Source organism: Pyxicephalus adspersus, chromosome 6, assembly GCF_032062135.1.
Source record: "Pyxicephalus adspersus chromosome 6, UCB_Pads_2.0, whole genome shotgun sequence".
NCBI classification, from domain to species: domain Eukaryota; kingdom Metazoa; phylum Chordata; class Amphibia; order Anura; family Pyxicephalidae; genus Pyxicephalus; species Pyxicephalus adspersus.
This window is the reverse complement of record NC_092863.1, coordinates 20,229,576-20,251,456: the sequence shown is the minus strand read 5'-3', so window position 1 is coordinate 20,251,456 and position 21,881 is coordinate 20,229,576. Positions and strand designations below refer to the sequence as shown.

General features: G+C 36.4%; 1 protein-coding gene across 1 annotated transcript in view; it reads right to left on the bottom strand.

Annotated features, from left to right (window-relative positions):
- Window positions 1-21,881, bottom strand: part of ERBB2 (erb-b2 receptor tyrosine kinase 2) — a 64,032-nt gene that overhangs the window by 8,983 nt on the left and 33,168 nt on the right. Inside the window, exons 2-20 of the mRNA XM_072414899.1 lie at window positions 19,357-19,508; window positions 18,333-18,519; window positions 16,536-16,670; window positions 15,394-15,480; window positions 14,631-14,746; window positions 12,429-12,570; window positions 12,215-12,331; window positions 10,194-10,320; window positions 9,482-9,555; window positions 8,539-8,629; window positions 6,526-6,725; window positions 6,304-6,436; window positions 5,756-5,846; window positions 5,520-5,677; window positions 4,082-4,129; window positions 3,857-3,992; window positions 3,179-3,301; window positions 1,663-1,761; window positions 782-967 (exon numbers count right to left, since the gene is read on the bottom strand). Of these exons, the coding sequence (XP_072271000.1) occupies window positions 782-967; window positions 1,663-1,761; window positions 3,179-3,301; window positions 3,857-3,992; window positions 4,082-4,129; window positions 5,520-5,677; window positions 5,756-5,846; window positions 6,304-6,436; window positions 6,526-6,725; window positions 8,539-8,629; window positions 9,482-9,555; window positions 10,194-10,320; window positions 12,215-12,331; window positions 12,429-12,570; window positions 14,631-14,746; window positions 15,394-15,480; window positions 16,536-16,670; window positions 18,333-18,519; window positions 19,357-19,508 (2,402 nt within the window). The remainder of the gene's footprint in view (window positions 1-781; window positions 968-1,662; window positions 1,762-3,178; window positions 3,302-3,856; window positions 3,993-4,081; window positions 4,130-5,519; window positions 5,678-5,755; window positions 5,847-6,303; window positions 6,437-6,525; window positions 6,726-8,538; window positions 8,630-9,481; window positions 9,556-10,193; window positions 10,321-12,214; window positions 12,332-12,428; window positions 12,571-14,630; window positions 14,747-15,393; window positions 15,481-16,535; window positions 16,671-18,332; window positions 18,520-19,356; window positions 19,509-21,881) is intronic.

Below are 21,881 nucleotides of genomic sequence, written 5' to 3'. Positions count from 1 at the left end.
GATTATGTGAAAGAGCTTAAATGCTCAGACTGTATTATAAAAACAATAGAAACCCTACTTTGCCTGCTGTGTCCATCCTAATGTGTTACACAGATATTTCTAAGGCTAGGTACACACGTGCGATGGTTCTCATCCGATAATCGGCTCAGGGTTGATATCAGACAAGAATCTTGCGTGTGTACAGGGCTCGTCATCAGTCATCCGAGTGACCGTCCTGGCGGATCAACGAACGATGGGCAACGAACTATCATAATGAAAGTAAAGGAGGAAGATTGTAAAAGATCCATTCCAGTGACAATCATTGCACGTGTGTACATAGCTTAAGAAACATGGTATTACATGTTTATACGTGTGTTCCCTCCTATAGCAATGGACACCCTGCTCTAGATTCCCCCACAACTTTGGAAAGGCATTTCTAGCCCTCTTCAACACTCTCTAAAAATGTGGGATGATTTTAAATACTCAGGTGATCCGATGTTGCCACATATTCTCTTAGCAACTTTTGTTCAAAACCCTTGTTTTGTTCACTCTTGCTTTATTCCTGCATTTAAAGAACCAATTGTAAACTCTATTAGGCAGTCTTCTCATCCAATGTCATGATTTGTAATTGTCAAATACACTATTTTATTATCTGCAATTTTATAATAAAAATTAACTTACAAATCCCAAAGGACCCTTGCATACCCGCACAAAGTTTAGGTCCACCTCTGATTTTAGTGTCCAGAAAAATTTATAAGATGGTTGAAGGTAAGAAACATCAACATCAATGTTTTCCACATACCTTTGCTATTTGAACACACCAGTTGAGTAGATCTTTGGAAGCAATGCGATCTTTATTTTCTCGTACGTATTCAAGTAAACAACCATACGGCATGAGCTGGGTAACCAACTGCACTGTTGATGTTAGACATATGCCCAGCAGTCGACACACATAGGGACTTGCTACCCCCGCCATTACATAAGCCTCCTGTAACACAAAAATCAAACAAACAATTCCCAAATCACTGTACTGTCAGTACTGGCACAGTAACAGGAAGACTGTCATGAACGTAACTTGTGAGATACCAATAATGACCTTCATTTAAAGTTGCAAGTTGAAGGGCTGTCAAATTCAGCCTTGCGTCACTCAGTAATTGACCCAATTACAAGTACGCAATTAGTGAGGTTAAGATTCTGACCTGCATATTCTTCAAGGATGAGGATGAAAGCCTTTATGTGTTTACCCTTAAAAAATCAATCTGACAATGTATGGTTTCTATCATGGCAGATTTCATGACAAGTACATACTAATAGAGAAAGTGGCAAACCTTATAGGGAATAGGGAAACAGAATCTACAGGGGAAAAGATGTTTACCTCTGTATATGCACAGATTTCATTAAAGCAGTAAATGTGGAATAGACTCCCTTAGGAAGTAGTTCTAGCCAGCTCAGTTGATTGTTTAGGGTAAAAATTGGGTGCAATCAACAGTGGGGTTAGGATTCTGAATATGCCTGTCTTAATATAATTTATCTACCAGGTAAACTTAGTAGACTTGATAGCTCTGGCCGGGGATGGATGAATAAATGATTGGACTTGTATTTGTTGTTTTTGTTCCTCTCTATGTAATATACTGTAAAGTTGCGATCCCATATACATACTGAACTTCTAAAACATCTGCTTACATCAAGGATTTCTTTGTTGGCTTTAGGAGAAGTGTTTTCTCGCAACACTTTAATCGCAACTTGGATTTTTATTTCCTCTCCATCAGGAATCCAGATACCCTAAGGTAAGCCAAATATGCGAAAGTTAGCTTACATTTATCAGCTATTTCTACAACCTTTCTTTGTGTAGTCATCATAGTTCTCTTTTTAGGTATAATGTAAGATGTCATATTGTTGCAACGGAACCCAAGATAACTGAATTAAATACACTGCTTGTTTTCTATTATAAAGTAAATTAAAGTAAAAGACATCAACAATTTGCAAAGGGATTCTATACCAACCCATCTTTGTTCAATAGCGATAAAAGCACCACAGTATCTGTGATTAAAAACATACACTTCTCATACATGGGCCATATTATGAGGCACATAAATGTCTAAGAACATTCACATGACAGAAAGTGTACTGTGTACTGTTTTTCAAGAGCAATTAAAGACAAAAAGTAGCTTTTTGATGAATCTGGATGAAAGCTGGATGCTTTTCTAGAAGCACAGAATTTAACTGGGTATTACCGGTTTAAATTAAAAATACCAGTGACTGTTGATCCAGGGAACATACGATTGCCTCATGGAATCAGGAAGGAATTTTTTTTCCCCTGTTGGAGCAAATTGTACCAGGGTTTTTTTTTTGCCTTCCTCTGGATCAACTATGTCCATAGGGTTTTATATCTGCGATATGTTTATTTCCCTAGTGGTTGTGTGGATTTATGTCTTTTTTCAACCTGACTAACTATGTAACTATGTTTAAGCACAAATAACATTTCTAGATGAATAAGCAATTTTTCATCTCACCCTAAAATCAGAAGGACTTTCAATACTCAAATACAGATATTCATAATATTTTGTTCATGTCCATCATTTACAGCTATTCAAATCAGAGATATTCAAAGATAAGATAATTAAAAATACCCATTTCACTGTGAATAATAAATGAAATTTGAACTGCAAATAACTAATTAGAAAAGTATTATCCCTATTCTATGAATTGTGAATTAAATGGTTGTTTAATATTATGGTGTTTAATCCCAGGAAGAGTTAGGGCTTGTTCTGATACATAATTGAGTTACACTTTTCACTTACTGTTTCTGGGCTTTTTGAAAGACTTGAAAACCACTATAAGAGTCTTCCACAGGAACCAAAAAGAAATAGGATGAATAAATAAATTGATTGTTTGGAAATCACTCCTATGGAACCATTTAGGTAGCCAACTGACAATGCTGCAAAGACTTTGCAATCTCTTTCATCTTATTTATATCAATGATAACAAGAGGATAACTGAATTTTATTTTTGAGCAGTGAACCACTAGGAAATCCCCTGTATTTTTCTTAATATTATCATGAAAAAGGACTGAGAACATGATTCGGTATAAAAAATAAGTGGTAAATCAGAATTGTAAAATGCTAGACTGCTCCCTACCCAGCATAAGTGAAAGAGTTTTCACACTCTCTTGGAGCCTTGTTGAATAAATATTCCTTACCTTATATACTGTGCCAAATGCACCAGACCCAAGGATTTTCATCTTCTTCAGCTCTGTTTCCTTCAGAATTCTCATCTGTGCTTGGTTAGGCATGGCTCCACTTGGGGTTAATGGTTCTACCAACTGTATATAATGTATTCAAAAGTTATTGCTTATAAAATAGTAATAAAAAAACACATTTACATTATTTTCAACACAATTTTAGGATTTGAATTTTTTTAATGAAAAAATTCACTGAGAATTTCCTCTAGTGCTAATCTGCAAATGTTTTTATGTAATATATTACATATTTCTATTATGTAAGCAAGTAATATTTGAGGAAAATATAACAGCAACAACATAAGCGTGTGAAAATGCTTTCCCTTGATGCTGCCAAGGAATTTGACAGTGTCAAATAGGAATACTATTTGACACAGTGTTGAATAGGAATCTGTATTAGCCTCCTCCCCAACTCTGTGCCACTAGGCAGGTTTGCCTGCTCACATTTTTCCCTAGGAGCAGATATACCAGCTGATGAGCTTCAAGAACCAAATTTCTGAAGGTTTAGAATCAAGGAGAACTTCTAAACGATAAGGATGATATTGTCCAACAGTGCTTGCACCAACCAAGGTAAATATGGATAAAAAAAGGATATTAAAAAAAACATGAAAACATGTCGGCCGGCACAATGACCTTTACCTCATTATCAACAAAGCGCCGCATGGTATGCTTCTTTTTCAGATGCTTTCTGCGTTTGACAATCAGCACAAGGATAACTGCAACTGTCACAAAGAGGAATATGCTGCCCACCACTGCCACTATCATGTATATATGACTGTGGAAAAATGAAAGAAATAGGTAAGAGACAAAACTGCAGACCTATTGTACAACATAACTTTTCAACACCACAATGATTCCACTCACCTGTTGTTCACAATGATAGGGCATCCTTTCTCATCTTGTTTATCACACCTGTGTCACAAAGATGAATACGCTTATAAAAATCCTTTCACAAGTGCAAAGTATTCAACAGGGATAAAAAGACTGTTGATGTGATGTATATAATATACCATTGTGTTCAGGATATTATGTACAGCACCATATACTAAGAGTAGCAGTGTAAAGTAAAAAAAAAAAAAAAATACATAATAGTGTGCACAGTGAAGACATAAGGTATTAAATATGCAGCTCAAAGTAAAGAGTGGAGGTAAAGGGAAATATATATTAGGAAAAATATTATCCCTAGCTTCAAAAGAAAGTGTGAAAACTAGTGTTTTGGGGTCAAATATTACCGTATTTTTCGGACCATAAGACGCACTTTTTTTCCTCCTAAAGTGGGGGGAAAATCAGGGTGCGTCTTATGGTCCGAATGCAGAGGTACAGGGGCATATTTTTTTACTTACCTGTGTCCCCGCCGGTCCCCGGCTGCGAATCAAATGAATTTTTTTTTTCTTGTTTTCCCGTGCGGAAAACCTGGTGCGTCCTATAGTCCGGAGCGTCTAATGGTCCGAAAAATACGGTACATAAAACAAAACCTCATCTCACCCTGGGTTTTCATCTAGCCCACACCTTTACTCACGTTACTCACCTCTCCCCATTCCTTCGCAGGTCACAGCCATTTTCCTTGTTCTTTACTTCTTGAAAATATTCTTCTTCTTTGCCAGGATGATGTAGTTCTTGGCACATGCTGGGGAAGCTGGGATTGCTGGGTATTCCGGCAACCAAAGCTGAGCTGTACATGCTTTTTGGCAGATACCTGAAGTGATCAGGCAGGTAAGAAGGTTAATTGCAAAAGGGACATAGTCTGTCCCTTTCTGCAGTAATGGCCTGCTTGATTGTGTATTCTTTAAAAGTGGAACTTCAAGGAGGTGAAAAGCATTTGCATAATCATAAAAAAACAAAGTTATTTAAAATTCCTTTCCCTTCCCTACATGTACAATTCCCATTTCCAAAAAAAGTTGGGGGAACTTTCTAAAAATGCAATAAAATCTGTATTTTGGTAATTCACCTAAACCTAAAACTTAATTCTATTTGTTAAAAAAAAACAATTTAGAAACTGAAGAAACAATTCATTTTCTCAGGTCCCAAATGATAAAGAAATATAATTAAAAGAAAAGAGTATGTGACCCAGTGGTAAAAATTGCCCATGTCCCAACTTTTTGGTCTGTGTTGCAAGCTTAAATTTCTACTTTTGTTTATGTTTAACAAAAAGAATTTATATTGTTGGTGAAAACACTGAAAATCTTTTGTCTTTTAAATAAAGGTTCAAGTGAATTAGCAAGTTACAGATTTTTTGTTTTTAATGCATTTTTTGTCAAAATGGTGTTTGCATCTAAACAAGGCCGAAGTCTGTGCCACTTACGAATGGGAACAGTTAACGGGGCACAGCTGACACTCTCCATCCTTGTCTGCATATTTCCAAACAGGCACAAAGGAGTCCATCTTCTTTCCACTTGGACACTGATTCACACATGTGGTGCCATCTCTGTAGTGAGCACAGGACACACACTGGTCTGCATTCTAGAAGAAACATACATTTAGGTAAGGACTTTTTTACAATGCAATACAGAAAATATTTACTATGCATGGAACACTGACCGAACCAAAGCATGTCTGAGATCCATTCTGCGGCATGCACTCTGAATGGCAAGTTACACACTTGACTCCATCAACAACTTCCCTTGGCTCCCTGAAAGAAAATGCTTATTACTTATATGAAACACCTACAAATGTGTAGCAAATATAATGCTGCATAGGGTTCTATTTTACTTTATTTTTTAAGGTTACGCCCAGCACCTTCGGGTTTTGTCTTATCACCATATAATGCACACCATTAACATATAATGTAATGAAGTTAGGTTCAGTTAGATAACAACAGGTGTGCCTGGCACTGATGCCCCTAAAGACTACTGGGAAGAGTAAGGTGGCTTAGTGAGAAATAAGTACTAGGAAAATCACATAACTCAGTGCAAATAAGATCTTAGCATTGCCATAAAAGAGTGCACATAATGTGAGAACTTACGGGAACCTAAACATAAAGCTTACACATAATGTAAACCTGTGCTTTTAATTTTTTAGTTGACAAAACCCATACCAATTAGTCCTAAAATGTGGTCTTAACTTTTAACACAGTACAAAACACTCACCCCTCCTCGACATTGCAGGATTCCACACAGTCATTCCCACGAAGCAGACCTCTACACTGCACACACTGTGATGGTCCAAAGCCCCAGCACTCAGCATTAGAACACAGTTGAAAGCACACATGTCCCTCGTTCTCTATTAAACACAGAACAAAAAGTTACTTTGCCAAACCCAAAAACTAATGTAAAAAAAAAAAAATACTATTTTATCCAAAGTTAACTTACCGCATTCATTCTGGGGCTTATTAGTTGTCTTGAGTATGGCCTGTCTAGGATTCTTAAAAATTTTTGCCCATGGAACAGTGTCTATATAGCAAAGATTGGGGTTAGCCTCTAGCAGCACCAATCCGCTGCTGACTTCCTTCAAAGACCGTAAGCCAAGGGATGAGATGGAAAGATTGCGGACCACTAGTGAATATGCCCCACTATGAAGAAATAAAACAGTTGCATTGCATCAATGCAGTCAATATCAAATACTATTTTGCTACAGATAGGCTGAGTAAATATTTTTACAGGTGTTTGCAAACACATGAAAAAGCCTAGCAGTGTTTGTATCACAAAAGGCCTCTCCCTGTAATTTGAAATACTTTGTTGTAAAAGGCTCTATCAGGCTTTCTACTACAAATGACTGCTGAATGAGCTTCTTGAAAATCCATACAAAATCTCTCTCTACAAAGACCTGGTAGAGAATTGAGCAAAGTTGTCTCAAATGATTACTCTCATGCAACAAAGGGGGTCTTTCTGCACCTGTCCTTTCCTTTGAATCTGCAGTTTTTCTTGCAGAAGACCTCTCGCCATTCCTCTGCCCAGGATCAAACTCAAATATTCCAGAGAGAAATCAAGAGAGATTTCTGAAAATTTAGCAGCATGTTGGATACTGGAAATCTATAAAATGCTCGAAGGAAATGCTTTTAGATATAGTTTGGAGTAAAAACTACAGAATAAGGGACTGAAAAAATGATTCTTTGTGACACCAATCCTTTAATGGCCTTTAAAAAGGCTGCAGTGCTCAAAATATAAAAAAGGAGATCTCTACTATTCTTGTGCCCAAGAATCTTACATTCTGCATGCATTTCCCATAGCTGCCCTGTGTTCCAGTGTAGCAGCAGTAGGGATGCAGAAATAGCAAAGTAGCAATCCATGCAGCAGGAAACAGAGGCCAGAGCCATATCATGTGGTGACCTGAAGACACAGAAAACAAAATGAAAAGCAAAACTCCTGTAGTAAAGGAAAATGCCTTTAAAATGGCAGTAAGAGGCAAGGGAAAACCAAGCAGCAGCATTGAGTAAAACAAGGCCCCAGCTGAGAAAAAAGGAGGTTGCCATCATCTGAAAAATCAGTTCAGAATAAAAAGTAAAACCCAGCAAATTACTGAAATGTCTACCCTGTAACCAGATCCAGGAAACTGCCACTAGAAAGAACTTTTTAGGTGAATTTTACCTTTTGCAGTTTATCTAATCGTACTGTAGGTGGCAGTATAAACACAGATGGTTCTACAATGCTAGGACAATTGAAGATGGGAATCTGCCGCTTCACCTAATTTTCCTAAATGAAAGGTCTACGAGGCACTTTAGTGAAGGATTCCAAATGGACCGTTTCTTCTGTCTTTCACAAAGGGAGGTGGTATTGCCACTATCTCCAGCCTGACAGATTCTCCATGAGATAACAAATTCAGTTTAAAATAAATCTTTTGGCATAAAAGGGGCCATTCCTTAAAACTCCATCATGTGGACATTCTGACTTCAATACTCTCACTTGCAATAAATATGCATAAAAGGAAAGTTCTCAATAATTTACTTCTTTAGTGACTCCTGCAGCCTGATTTATTAAAGCTCTCCAAGGCTGGAGAGAATACACTTTCAACAGTGAAGTTGGGTGATCCAGCAAACCTGTAATTGATTTTTTAAGTCATTTGATATTTGTTAGCAAATGTTTTCAATCCTGGACCAGATCCGTTTCAGGTTTTCTGGATCACCAAGCTTCATTAATGAAAGTGTATACTCTCCCGCCTTGGAGAGCTTTATTAAGTCAGGGCCCTGCTATTGAAGACAGAAGGTAGCATGAAAGCTGGGGAAACTGCATTTGCAGAATAATTAGGATTGACTTTAGTATTTAACCATAGGAAACAATTAAAACTATTATGGCTTGAATTTATTAGGAGTCTAAGCCACATACATATATATATATATATATATAAACTGTTGTTTCTATAGTAAAAGTAAATTAATGTGTACTTACTTATGTAGAAGCCGCCCACGAATTACATTCAAATTTTCAAATACACTGAGATTAGACAGCTCTTCAGGCCATGAGTCAATGTATATATATCCTACAACAAACATAGAGAAAGAGATGACCATATATATATGAAAGTTTTAATTATTTTTTTTTAAGTAATACATAAATATGTGTTTTGGAGACAAACATAACTTTTTATTGATTTTATTTTTATGCTATTAATAGAAAAAAAAACAACAAAATTGTATTTTTTCTGACGGTGTAAATTTAGGATAGGTTGTGTTACTGTAAAAAATATTAATGTTTTATTTTATAATATGTCTCCTTTATAATGATGCTAAGATGCCCCTTGGTATATGATATGGCAACGTTGTTACAAATAAGGGGGCCTTTTTTCAATAATAAAGAGAGAACTCAAAAAAACTAAACAGAAAAATGTTCGTTCATTATGGATGATTATGTTTAGACAAGGGTTTAAATAGGTAACACATTTCTTTATTTTTTTATTTTTTGTTTGGTTGATTTATTAGATGTCATATGCAGGTCAAATATCTCTTTAATCTACATACGAATATAGCAAATACATACCATGGGGTTTGAATTATTAAAGCTCTCCAAGGCTGGAGAGGTTATACTTTTATCAGTGAAGCTAGGTTATCCAGAAAACCTAGCTAGCAAATGTTTTGAATCCTGGACCAGATCCATTCCAGGTTTGCTGAATCACCCAGCTTCACTGATAAAAGTGTATCCTCTCCAGCCTTGGAGAGCTTTAATAAATCAGGCCCAATGTAACAATATACGTTTAAATTGTTGTTTGTGTTTTATTGAATAGGTGCTGTGGTCTATAATAAATTGGGTCCAGGAATATTTTTTATAATATAACGCTTATTTATTATATGAAGTAAACAAATTATTTGTGTCTTTATGTATCCACATTAAGTACCTGTGATTTCTTCAAGAGAGGCAAATGCTTCCAAATCGTTCACAGTAAGAGAAGTTATATTCTGTGTTGGATCCCTGTAAAATGTTAGAATAATAATTCAATACATAGTATGATAGTACCACTACCTCATTCAGACTGCTGAAATGCCATAGGTCTTACAATCATTAATAAACAGACTTACTGTATTTAGTCTCAGGTATGAAAGTAATGGTTGGTGATTTTATTTCAGGTTATTTCTGTCCGGGAGTCTTATGTGTGTTTAACATACTGATGTACATTGTCTTTGTTTTAAAATTCTAGTTTTCCATCCATTCTCGCAGTAAAAAATTATGTTTATCCATTTAATGACTTGCATCAGTCAAAACATTAAAAACTTCCCCCAAATTTGCACATAAATTGGAGCTAGGTTATGTATTTGTAGGATGACACCAAGTAAGTTTTTAGAAAAAGGTTATTTTTTTTTTTTTTTAATGCTATAAATAATTAATAAACCTATTTTTATATGCTAAGTCAATTTAAATTATCATTGGTATCACTGCCCTGGCTTCTAGAGGTCTATACATGACCTCAGTATACCTAAAGATATGCTTTAGCGACTGCAATAAGTGGAATATCTATGGTTTTCATCTATACTGTTTTTGGACTAATATAGAAGATCCTTCTGAAAGAAATACATTCATTTTTCAACATTTTGAGAGAGAAAAAGACTCACGGTCTGAAGGATTCAGAAAGGAATGCCAAGTTGCCAAAGATTTTCTTGCACCCTTGGAAATGTTGAATGTTGGTAGAATTAACAGCCCGTGTGGTCTTCAGAAAGTCCATTCCCAAACCATAACAAACTGAACACACAGACAGTGTTACTAATAAGCAAATGAATCTCCCAAAATCTAAAATGCAAATGTAGGTGAATGCTGGTGATCCAGCAAACCTGGACTAGATTTCTTAAAATTCTTTGCTATTAGTTGGCAAAGGTTTTCAATCCTGGACCAGATTCATTCAAGGTTTGCTGAATCACCAAGGTTCTTCCACAATACTCTATCCTTTCCAGTCAACATATGGAAAGGTGTAAAAAGGCCTTTAAATGTGCATATAAACATTCTGTATTTATTTCTAGCCACCAGGCGGAGCACTAGATTCCTTTCTATGTTTGCCAAGTGATCCTTTTTTAACCACCTGGCCGGCAAACCCGACCTTGGTTCGGGTCTATCGATTTTGCAAAAATCGATAAACCCGAACTTTTCTCACTGTCTAAATCCCCTCACTTACCTGGTCCCCGCTGCGATGATCCAGCGTCGATCGAAAAAAAAATACCTTCTCCCCGCAGCTCCTCCGGACACGTCTTCTGTCTTCTTTCTTCATCCGGCGAGTGCAGTGACGATCACCGGGGTTTCCCGGTGACGTCGCTGCATGCGTCGGTGCGGGCGGGAGGCGGGGCGGGAAATTTAAAATTTTGTATTGAGTTCCTTTGCATTGAACTCAATACAAAAAAGCTGTATTGAGTCCAATACAAAGAAATCCTTATATAATATATATATAATTGTATTATATATATATTATATAGGCTACTGTACATTACATTATACACTATTTTTTTTTTTTTAAATTTTTTTTTTTTTTGTTTTATAAAAAATAAAAAATTTATATATTCGGTGAGTTATGCGGTAATTCGGTGAATTCTAAGTAATTATTGAGTAATTTGGTGAATTATAGCCTACAATCTAAAATAAATTTCCATGCAAAAAAGTTAACACTTTTTGCATGGAAGTACAGAAGTTCGGAAAGAATTTGAACACCCGGCGTTCTCGTACACGTCCCTCAACGATTCCTGATGATGTCCGTGCATGCGCCTGTCGATGGGGGCCGTAGCGGGAAATTCAAATATTTTGTATTGGATTCAATACAAAGTCCTGTATCCAATCCAATACAAAATAAAACAAAATATATTTATGTGGTTTTGTCTATAGGTATGTGACATTGGACTGTTGGACACTAGGGAGGTGTTTTAGAAAAATATATTACTATACAGTATACCGAATTATCGCATTTTCAGTATTTTTCATTTATTTATGTATTCTTGTTTAAGCTGATTTTTGTGTATTTTATTTAATTTTATTAAAAGTATTTTTTTTTACATGATTGTGTGTTTCAAACATTTTTTATATTCATGATATCTACTAGACCCTTGTTCGGACATATTTCTGTAAGTTACAGGTCTACAATTTAAAAAAAAATAATCATGAAAAACAGTGTACCTCTTTTGGTACAGAAATCTAGACATCAGTGTAACGCCCAGGTGGTTAAAAAGCAAGTTGGGAAAGCCTAGGGGCCATTTCAGATCCACAGTGATCTGCAGCCTTCAATAAGCCCTGGGAAATGTAGGGATTTTTTGCATGTTTTTGCTTGCTGTTTGAAGATTTGCACCTTGGCAGCTTACAAACCTGAAAAACCATGGTGTAGTTTGCTGCTTTGTTAAAGGGCTCCATGCAGGAATCCACACATACTGCTAAATATACTGCTAAATATTTATATATATATATATATATATATATATATATATAATGTTTATAAAACTGAACCCCAAACTATTGTACTCTCTTTTAAATTTAGAAATATTTAGTATATAGGTAACGTGTACACCATTAAAAAATACTTAGCACACAAGAGATTGCACAGCAAGAAATTCTAATTAGAAAATTGTAAACATAGTGTTAAAAATCTATAGATTTTGATTACCTTTGCTGCACTGGTTAGTGCACTTTTCACACTTCTGTACATCTCCTGTTATCACTTCCTGATTACCCTGTGGGCAGAGAAGTGTGCAGGAACCAACTTCGGTGGCCAGGTAATTATCTAGGTTTGGGAGAATAAAAAAGCAGATAACACTGCTTGTAATATATGTAATTAAAGTTTGAGAACATTTTGAAATAGAGAAAGAACTGCATCTTACAAGGACATTGCTTGACGCAGCTGGCTCCAAAGGTGTATCGACCATCTTTGTTGATAACAGATTCGTAGGTCTCTGTGTTGTAGTAATTTAAAGGCGGACAGAGCAGCTCACAAGTGCCATTGTTATTAAAATGCCGGCAAGCCTGTAGAGAAAGTAAGCAGATGTATTGATCACATCTAATATGTAATAAAGTTTACATGCTGATCATTTAATACACGGAGCACAGATAAATGATGAATCATTCATCAACCCAGTAAATAGAATGTAATATTTACCAGCTGAAAGCAAAAAAATTAGAGGATTTAAACTGTGTTGTGATAATAATGATGTGTGACATACCAAATTACTGTAATAAAAACTTTAATAATTAGAAATGTTTTTGAAATAAATACCTGTACATGAATCTAATTCTGTAGACAATTTATTTTGTCTAATACCATTTTATTTATTTAATGCCAAACTTTCACAGCAGTCAAGCTTTAGCATACTACTCCACAGCCCCCGTACGGTCCATGTTCTCTTGCAACCTAATTTAACAGAGTTTGGGCCTGGTAAATGAATCAGTGAGTTATGAAAGTACCCAGACATACCATTTTTTTTTTTGTGGTTTTAAAGGCAGATTAGGGATGACACAGTGGACAATAATATGAAGACAAGCATGTCATGGTGCTTGCTACAAAACCTAAGCATTAGTTACATAAAAAATACTCAGAGCAGGTCTTCTTTAAAGTCTAACTCAATGTAAAAAAAAAAAAAAAAAACTACTGCTAAAGTTGGGTTATCCCAGCACAGCACGGGTTAATCCTTTGTTGTTGTCTAGGGACCATATAAAAAGGACTTACCTCATTCCCTCGCTCCCACAGATCCCACCTCTGTGTGACTGATTCTCCAAAGCCTCTTTTCTAAGATGCTTTGTGATACAGTCACAGGCTTTCACACCATCTTCTACAAAAGCAGCACCAGTTGCTCTGCATTGTAAGTAAGAATGACATGAGCACACCTAAAACCTGGAGGAGCGCATTGGCTGCCAATGCACTAAAAGTAATTTTAGCTATTTCCCTACACCAAAACAAGCATGTAATCCTTGCTTTGGTAGGGTAACCCCAGTGCAAAAATAGGTTTACCAAGGAACAAGCACTAAAGCAAATGCTACCTCCTATTCTACAAAAGTAAAAAGTCTAAACTAATCTGTTTATCCTTCAGATGTCTTCATTGTAGTTAAATAAGAACGTGGCAAAACCTCTAACATCTGTCTAAGCCTTGTTTTGGAAGATTTGCCTTGAATTCCAGTTTTGGTGCCTGGCAAAGCCAAATATCCCAAAACGAACACAAAAAAAAAATTACAACCTCCATCAGGTGTTTATGGCTGCGGGTAAGTTAGTCCACCCAGGAAAATAATAGGATAAACCCCCTTCCCAGTATATATTTACAATATGTCAGATGATTGTTGCCTGAGACAATTTAACGTATACAGCAGTCCCCCAATGTAGTTCATAAATCCACCCAGTTAGATCGATGAATGACCAACTCTGCTTACATATGGAGGACAGCACAGTGGGTTGCCATTTACACTCCCTCCATCACCCATAGAATGCAACAGTGCACTGTCTCGGAGGGAAATCTGATCTAACTTGTGTACAGTGGTCCCTTTGGAGCCCATGGAAGACTGAAGAACAACACAAAGAGCACATACCTCAGTCTCGCAGATCAAAGTCTGTGATAAATGTGACTAAATTCAGAGCACCAATTCTGGCATATGTGCTGCATAATAACAGAGAGCGGATACTAAGTCTAACAGCACTCTACTTGTGCATTTGGCAAATGGTCTTTGCACTACAGTTAAGATAATTCTTCAAAACCTATTGTACATGCTGGACAATGACAATCAACTTAGCTATTATACAGTGCAGGCTAGGGCTAGTGGGAGTGCATACAAATAAGTGGATTTGCAAACAAATCTATACTTACTAATGTGCCATAATTCACCCATGTTTACTGATGAAAGTGTATCTTCTCTGGTCTTGAGGAACTTTAATAAATCAGCCCAAATGTGCTTGATTCCTTCAAATGAGAAGGCATGCTATTGTGGCCTCATTAGATAATATCCTATGATACTGAGATGCCCTAGATGGCATTAAAGCTTAATGAATAAAGCCCAATGCTATATAAATGAGAGAGAAACATAGTGGATTGAGCTCTCACCAGACAGTCCGAGTTCTTGGGTCCTGTACAACCAGCTGCACACTGCTCATGACAGCAGTGGGTGGAATGGCTCCCCTTACACCTCTGACAGCCGCTCTGACATATAATGCTGGTCACTGACAAGACAGAAACAAAAAAAAAATCAGCTTCAAATATCACATTTAAGCTTGTGTAAAAGAAAAGGGCAAATATTATATAAAAACATAACAAAAAAAAGTTACCACTGGCAGAATCACTGATTTTTTTACATTGTTATCACTAGTCACTTTTATTTATGCTGTACACCCAGATTCACTCCTCTACTCCCAATAGATAAAACAATGACAGCTAAGGGGCAAGGAGGAGTTATGAACATACTAAAACTTTTCTGAGCTAGATAGATGTCCTAAACTATGATACATTAGAATTGAAGCTAAAGGATCTGCAGAACACCTAGAAATCTAGCATTTTCAGAAGGAGGTCAGCAATGGAAGATAGTATTACTAGTTCATGAACTTAATTTGCCTACTGCTTGGAGTTTTACTTTAAATGGCACCTACTAAAGCTAACATAGCTGAATTGCATTCATCTTTCTAATAGTGCCAGTTGTCCAATGCTTAAATCAATGATCAAGAACAAGCATGCAGCAAGTCAGAACTCCTTATACCCATTTGGCATGTGACACAGACATTTTGACATACAGACATTTAAAAAGTCAAATAGACATTTTAGAAGGTGGTCAGGGTAGCAGATTTCATATTTTAATCATGTGACAGGTACTTACAGGTCTGACAATATTCTTCTCCCTCTCCCCAGCATGAATTATTTGCTCCTGATGGTAGCGTTCCACATTTGCTGGAGCACGATGGACCTGTCAGAAAATACAGTGACAACAATTGTCATCATCCATACTAATTTAAATTTGAACTTTTGTTTTTTTTGAAAAATCACCTATCGCACTCTAAAATAATGCTGTAATAAATGAGTTTTATTTTATTATTTTATTTTTTTAGCAATAGTTGCGCTATTATAATATAATGTTAAAGCCTACATAAGATTATAAGATAATGTTAAAGCCTACATAAGATTTTTTCTCATTGGGTTTAATTTACTTTAACATGAACCTACATTGTAAATATAAATCAAACCTGACACAAATATAAATAGCTGAATTCAAGCACATGGTGGAAAATTATAGACCAAGATCCACATTAGAAAAACAACCAGTACTGTAGATCAAGAAATATATTGGAATCTAAAGTTTTCTCAAGTTTACTAAATTATTTTGACCCTGTCCACTTCCTAGTGCCATCATTGGTCAAGTAGCTGCCTATCACGTTAATAGGATCTAATTTAAAATCTAATGGGAAGCTTTGATTTGTGTCAGGGGACTGGATCAAGCTAGAAGTGCACAAGGAAAGTAAGATTTACATTTAGCTTTTCCTGCCTTACTGAATGTAACTTCCTCTTACTATTTTTGAATTATTTGCCTGGTTGCAAGATGCTCATAGCAGGAGAGATGAGGACAATGAGTTTCTTAGTGAGTTGTCTCTCTTTTCACTGTCCAGACACAGGGTAGGGAACAGAATTGTAAGTTAAAGTGAAACTGCAGTGAAGTAAAATCATGTCCCTTCTCCCACTGGTAAGGTCTGTGCTGCGTGCCATTGCTCTGTAAATCTAAGGGCATAATAGACAGAAATAAAAATCATTTGAAAGTCTTATGACTGTGAGGGAAAAACTGTTGAAAGTGTACTTGCCTACCTCTAGATACCTGCACTTTGTCTATAATGCAAAGTCTATAATGATAAATTCTGTTTGACTGTCAAAGGTAACAAACAGCACTTTTTGCACTAAAAGGCCTGAATGTTTTCAGAACAACAGGATCTCTTTAAAAAAACTCAACACTCTATTTTAGTCCCAACTCACACTTTCGTCTGCCGGGATGTAGAACCACATCTTTTTTATAGTTATTGCTTTGGCTCATGATATCATGCCATAGGATGGTTGTATGGAAGCACAGCTGTGTGTTATTCTCCATGATTACGCCTCCATTCAGGATCTCTGTGGAGATACAAACAAGATGCAAATAAACACTATTAATGCTTATTTATTAGGAGAAATGCATGTGTTTGCTTAGCAAAATGTAGAAAGAACACAAAACAGTACGCTCTGTATGAATTACTATTAAACTAAACTGATAAAAAGCAGAAACAAGAGGTGAGGGGAGTAAGCAGGTTATATATGAAGAGAGAGTACACATAGCAAGGTAGGGACACAATTGTGGATCATTTACTATCAATATTAACAATAAATAAATCTCCAGTTCTAATATTTAATGTGGTACAGTCCTGTTTACCAGTTCAAAAGAACGGTCCACCACCAGTTGGTCGAAAGTAAAAGACCTTATAGGCTAAACAGGTTCAAAAACTTAACCATAAAGATTTGCACCTCCTAATATATGCCAATTATAAGATAGAATATAGGTAGAAGGTAGAAGATGCCTTATGGGCTTGAAGCAGAATGGAAATGATCACATCTGAGACATTTGTCACTTGGCACCTGGGATTTCAGAAGATTTGTTAATAAACTATATGACTAAAAGCAGCATGTGGAACTGAACACTATCTGGCTAATGTAGAAGTAGTCACAGGGCATCTTGAGCAGATGTATCATTCTGTGCCAGTATGGAACATTTTTTATTAAAAGAGTAATATAAGAAATCTCACCCAGATTGATTTTTAAGAAGCAACTGAAGAAGCTTCAAAGGGGAGAACATAAATAAGATTAAATTATGCTTATGGGGCAACCAGAGCTTTTACTGCACCCACCAAATGATTCTTGGATATTGCAACAAGCCAGCAAACATTTCAGTTTAAGCATGAAATGATATATCAAATTTAGGTTTCCAATTCTTGACAGTTCTGATAAAACACCTCTTGGCCATCGGTGATTTGGTTTTCTTGCTATAACATTAAGGAAAAGGGACTGTCTCAGAAAATGAGACTACGGGGTCTGTTTATAAACCAGTGAATATGCTATTTTCTAAATCATTCTCTAGTGGAAAATCAATTCCTGCCTTGAAAACATACGGGCATAGAAGATTCCCCACCAGCAAATATTTTGGTGAAATCCTTTCAGCAGCAATATGGTAGAAGACAAGTTTTTTTTTCTATTTAGGCTGCTTCTAAAGAAAAAAAAACTGTAAGGTAGATTTTAGACTTGCAATTGACCACAGTTTTATACCACGAGCTCAACTGCTTTTCTAAATGCCCCCTCTCTGACCTGAATGAGAGCACTCTGAGACAATTCTGTGTACACATTTGCACCAGGATAGGGTTGCCTTTCATTGGGTTTGTGGTGGGGTTGCTGAAGCTGCCATGTCACTTCTGGGTATGCAGTCGTTCTTCCACTTTTTGAGGAGGAGCACCATAAACACAAGAGCAACTCATGCAAACATAGCACATAACAGCAGTCTAAGGATAGCTAATCACCCACTCACCCACCTTTTTCTACAAAATATTCACAATTTTCACAGTGTATTTATTGATAAGAGGTTTGATCAACTACACATGAAAAATTTAGGGTAAAAGTTGGGTGAAAACAATTAGTCCCGTATGAGTAATAACAAAGGTTTTTTAAAGGTGTGTTCAATAGTAAGCTGTAATTTCTATGCACTGCACATTGTGACATTTAATTTGAGTTACACATGAAGATGGTGCTCACCTGTGAGGTTCCTCAGTCGTAGTTCCCGAAGTCCAGCTGATAGCTCAGGCTGGGAGTTAGACAGTACAGCCAGGGCATACTGTTCCTGGTATAGTTGTGTCCCACGTATAATACGTAAGTTCTCCAAGGGTACATAGCTCAGCAGGTTATATGCTATTAAAACATAGCCCTGCACTTCTTGAATGTCCTTAAATTAAATAGGAAAATATGTCAAGGTCTGCTTTGAGCGTTTTTTATGAATATCAAACAAATATCAAGTAGCTTTTTTTTAAAGAAAACAAAAAAATAAACCTTAAAGCTGTTTGACGTCTAAAAGCAAAATATTTGTTTTATTTAACAAGCATCCATTTCCTGTCAAAACAAGTAATCCAAATAATAAAGCAGAAACTAAAATAAAACATTATATTGGACAAAAAAAATACTTCTATTACTTGAGTTTTTCTGCTTCTTATGATTATTCCAATTTCAATCATCTGTAACCACAACCTTAAGAGGTCAGTTCTATTAAAAGTGGTATTTTTATTATAACTGCAACCTGGTGGGCTGAGTCAGCTGTTTGGTTCTTATATGTCTGGGAAGGTTGTTCCAGCTTCCACTATTGCATTCTCCAAAATATAAAACAAATCCAAAATCCAAAAACTCCTCAAATTTAATAAATATAATTTAAATATCTGTGTAAAAAACTTATAAATAACAGTTAATACAAAGGTCATGACATGAAGTGTCAAATGATCATAAAAGAACAATTTTTAGTGTTGATTATGTGTATAGATTGGACATGTTGAAAAATAATAATGAAAAAGTATTGTATTTATGTATAAACAACTGACTATATCCAATTTGAACTCCAATTGTTTCTATCAGGGAATAATGACTGTAGTTCCAGTTTTTGGGACTTAACAATCGTCTATCAAACGGATCAGTCACTCGGGCACAAATAGGCAGTGGATCTGCATATGTGTACTAGCCCAATCTAAGTTAAGAGGGGATGTGTCCCTCCTGTTTGAATTTTTTAAATGCTCACCTTTAGAAAGGAAACATCATCACTCTCTTCCAGATAGGTAATTTCTAGGTTTCCCTGAATCACTTGACAGTTCTTATAGAGAGTACGTAGGGTTTCATAATGATTTTCATGACTTAACGGGCGAAGCAATTTCATATCTGTTCCGGTGCAGACTGCAAACAAATAGAGAGAGGTAAGTTTATATTGCCTGAGTAGAAGACTTCCATACTTTTGGTTAGGTGCTATTCAAGCCAGAACACAAACTAGAACATTATTTAAATTTCTTTGTAATATACCGTGTTTCCCTGAAAATAAGACCTACCCTGAAAATAAACCCTAGCATGCTAATCATGCAAGGGGGAAATGTATGTCCTACCCCGAAAATAAGCCCTATCTGCAGCTTCTTTGTGCAGGTCACGTGGTACCAGGTGGCATAGGGATACCAAAAAAAGAGGATGGAAGCAGCCGTGACGCAGACCGTGGGATCGGAGTATGGTATCAGTAGTAGCGAGTACTTTTTTTTTTAACCAAATGTTGTAATATATGTATGTGTGTTCACATATGTGGGCATGTTCTATATAGTCTGGGGGCACTATATACGGTTTGTGAGGGCACTATGGGAATGCATTCCCCACATACTGTAATATGTGGAGGTGCAAATGGGGGATACTATATTGTGTGGGGGCACCATTTTTTTTCTGGGGGGGCAATTAAAAGTTTTGCTGGAAGGCTCCGCGATTTCTAAGGTAGTTACGCCCCTAGTAACTGTCATTGTTTTTGTTGCCATCCCTGTCTCATTTTTGTACATGAATAAATACAGATTTTTGTACATAAGAAAAATAAGACATCCCCTGAAAATAGGCCTATTGCTATTTTCAGAGGTAAAATTAATATAAGACCCTGTGTTATAACATGGTAGCACACCAGAATTAGCGAAGTTTCCAATGCATTCAACTTTTTGAAACTTTATTAAGGATATTTACCAGCCAATAACCATTAAATGATTGGGATAGGGTTAACATTACACTCAGCAGGAAGAAAAATCAGCTGGAACAGAGATTGGTGGATAAGCAATGGCCTGTAGGAAACACAGTAAGTATACTATGTACCGGTATATAACTTTTTGGGTACTCATGTTTCACTTCTGGAAAGTCAAATCAGCTGCCTGAAGTGTTGTCATCTCCCTCAGTGCTGAAGTTTTCCCCTGCTTACACACTCACTTCTCACAGCTGTAAGCCATTATGATTGACGGCCATTGTAATAAACTAGTACTATATTTTCATGGAAAGGTCAAAATTGGCTCTTTTGCACATGACAGTACCCTTTTAGGTTACCGAGTTGCTTTCAATGTTCAGGTGGGTGACGGGTAGATAGTTAAACAATGTACTACGTAAAAAAGTAGAACCGAGATCAAAAGGCCCACAGTAGGAGCTTTACGGCTAATAAAAGTAATAGCAGGCACTAACTTCATCCATCAGGATTAGGGAGCACAGTTTTGAAGTTAATCTGCTGGTACACTTAGACAGCATTGCTACAGTTTGAATGTTTGCCCACTAAAGAAAACCAATATAGTAAATAAAAATACAACACAAGGTAAATGATGATGTTGTGCCATTGGATGCAGAATGGAAAAATCAGAACTAAATTAAATACAAATCAAAATACACTTGTATTCAAATATGATACAACCTTTTACCAACCTCCCCCCTTCTCAAAAAAAAAAAAAAACGCTATTTCTTGATCATTTGCTTATCTTGACCAGGAACTCTTTATTATTAATATAACTACTACTTATTTTCAATAAGGGACTAAGGCTAGGTACACACGTGCAATTGTTCTCGTCCATTAATCAGCTCAGGGCCGATATCGGATTAGAATTTGGCGTGTGTATAGCGCTCAATCTTCCGAACAACTGTGCTGACGGATCCACGGACGATAGACGAACGATCATAATGGAAGTGAAGGAAGAGAAAGCAGCGGGGTGCCGCTCCGCCGTCCCCCGGCTGTATGTACAGCACTCGTTCATGCATCGTGGAGTCGTTAGTGGTTGGAAAGGATCGTGAAAGAACCTTTCCAACAATAATTATTGCACATATGTTTACATAGCCCAAACATCGCAGGCCTTTTACATAGCAGTCAGGAAGTACTGGTGATTGTCGGTTATTAATGGATTTTCAAGAGTTAAAAAAGGCAAGGGTAAACCAACATCCTCTTACTTCTTAAATGTTGCTGCCTCAAATGAGTAATCTATTAAACAATAGTTTCAAAAGATTGAAATGATCACTATTGTACAAAAAGTTCATACACTTAACTTTGGATAATAGTAAATACAAGGAATGGTGCTAAAGGTCATCCCTATTAGGCATTCATAGGGAAAATGACCAATTATCTATACAAAGATTGATCCCTAAATCAGTTACAAACAAAATGGTCACAAAGGGGTCAATTTTTTCCAGCACGTTTCGCCTTAAGGCTTCTTCAGTGGATAGTTGAGAATGTTAAAAGTTGGTGATTAAACAGAATATATCATAGAAGAGGCAGAAGTT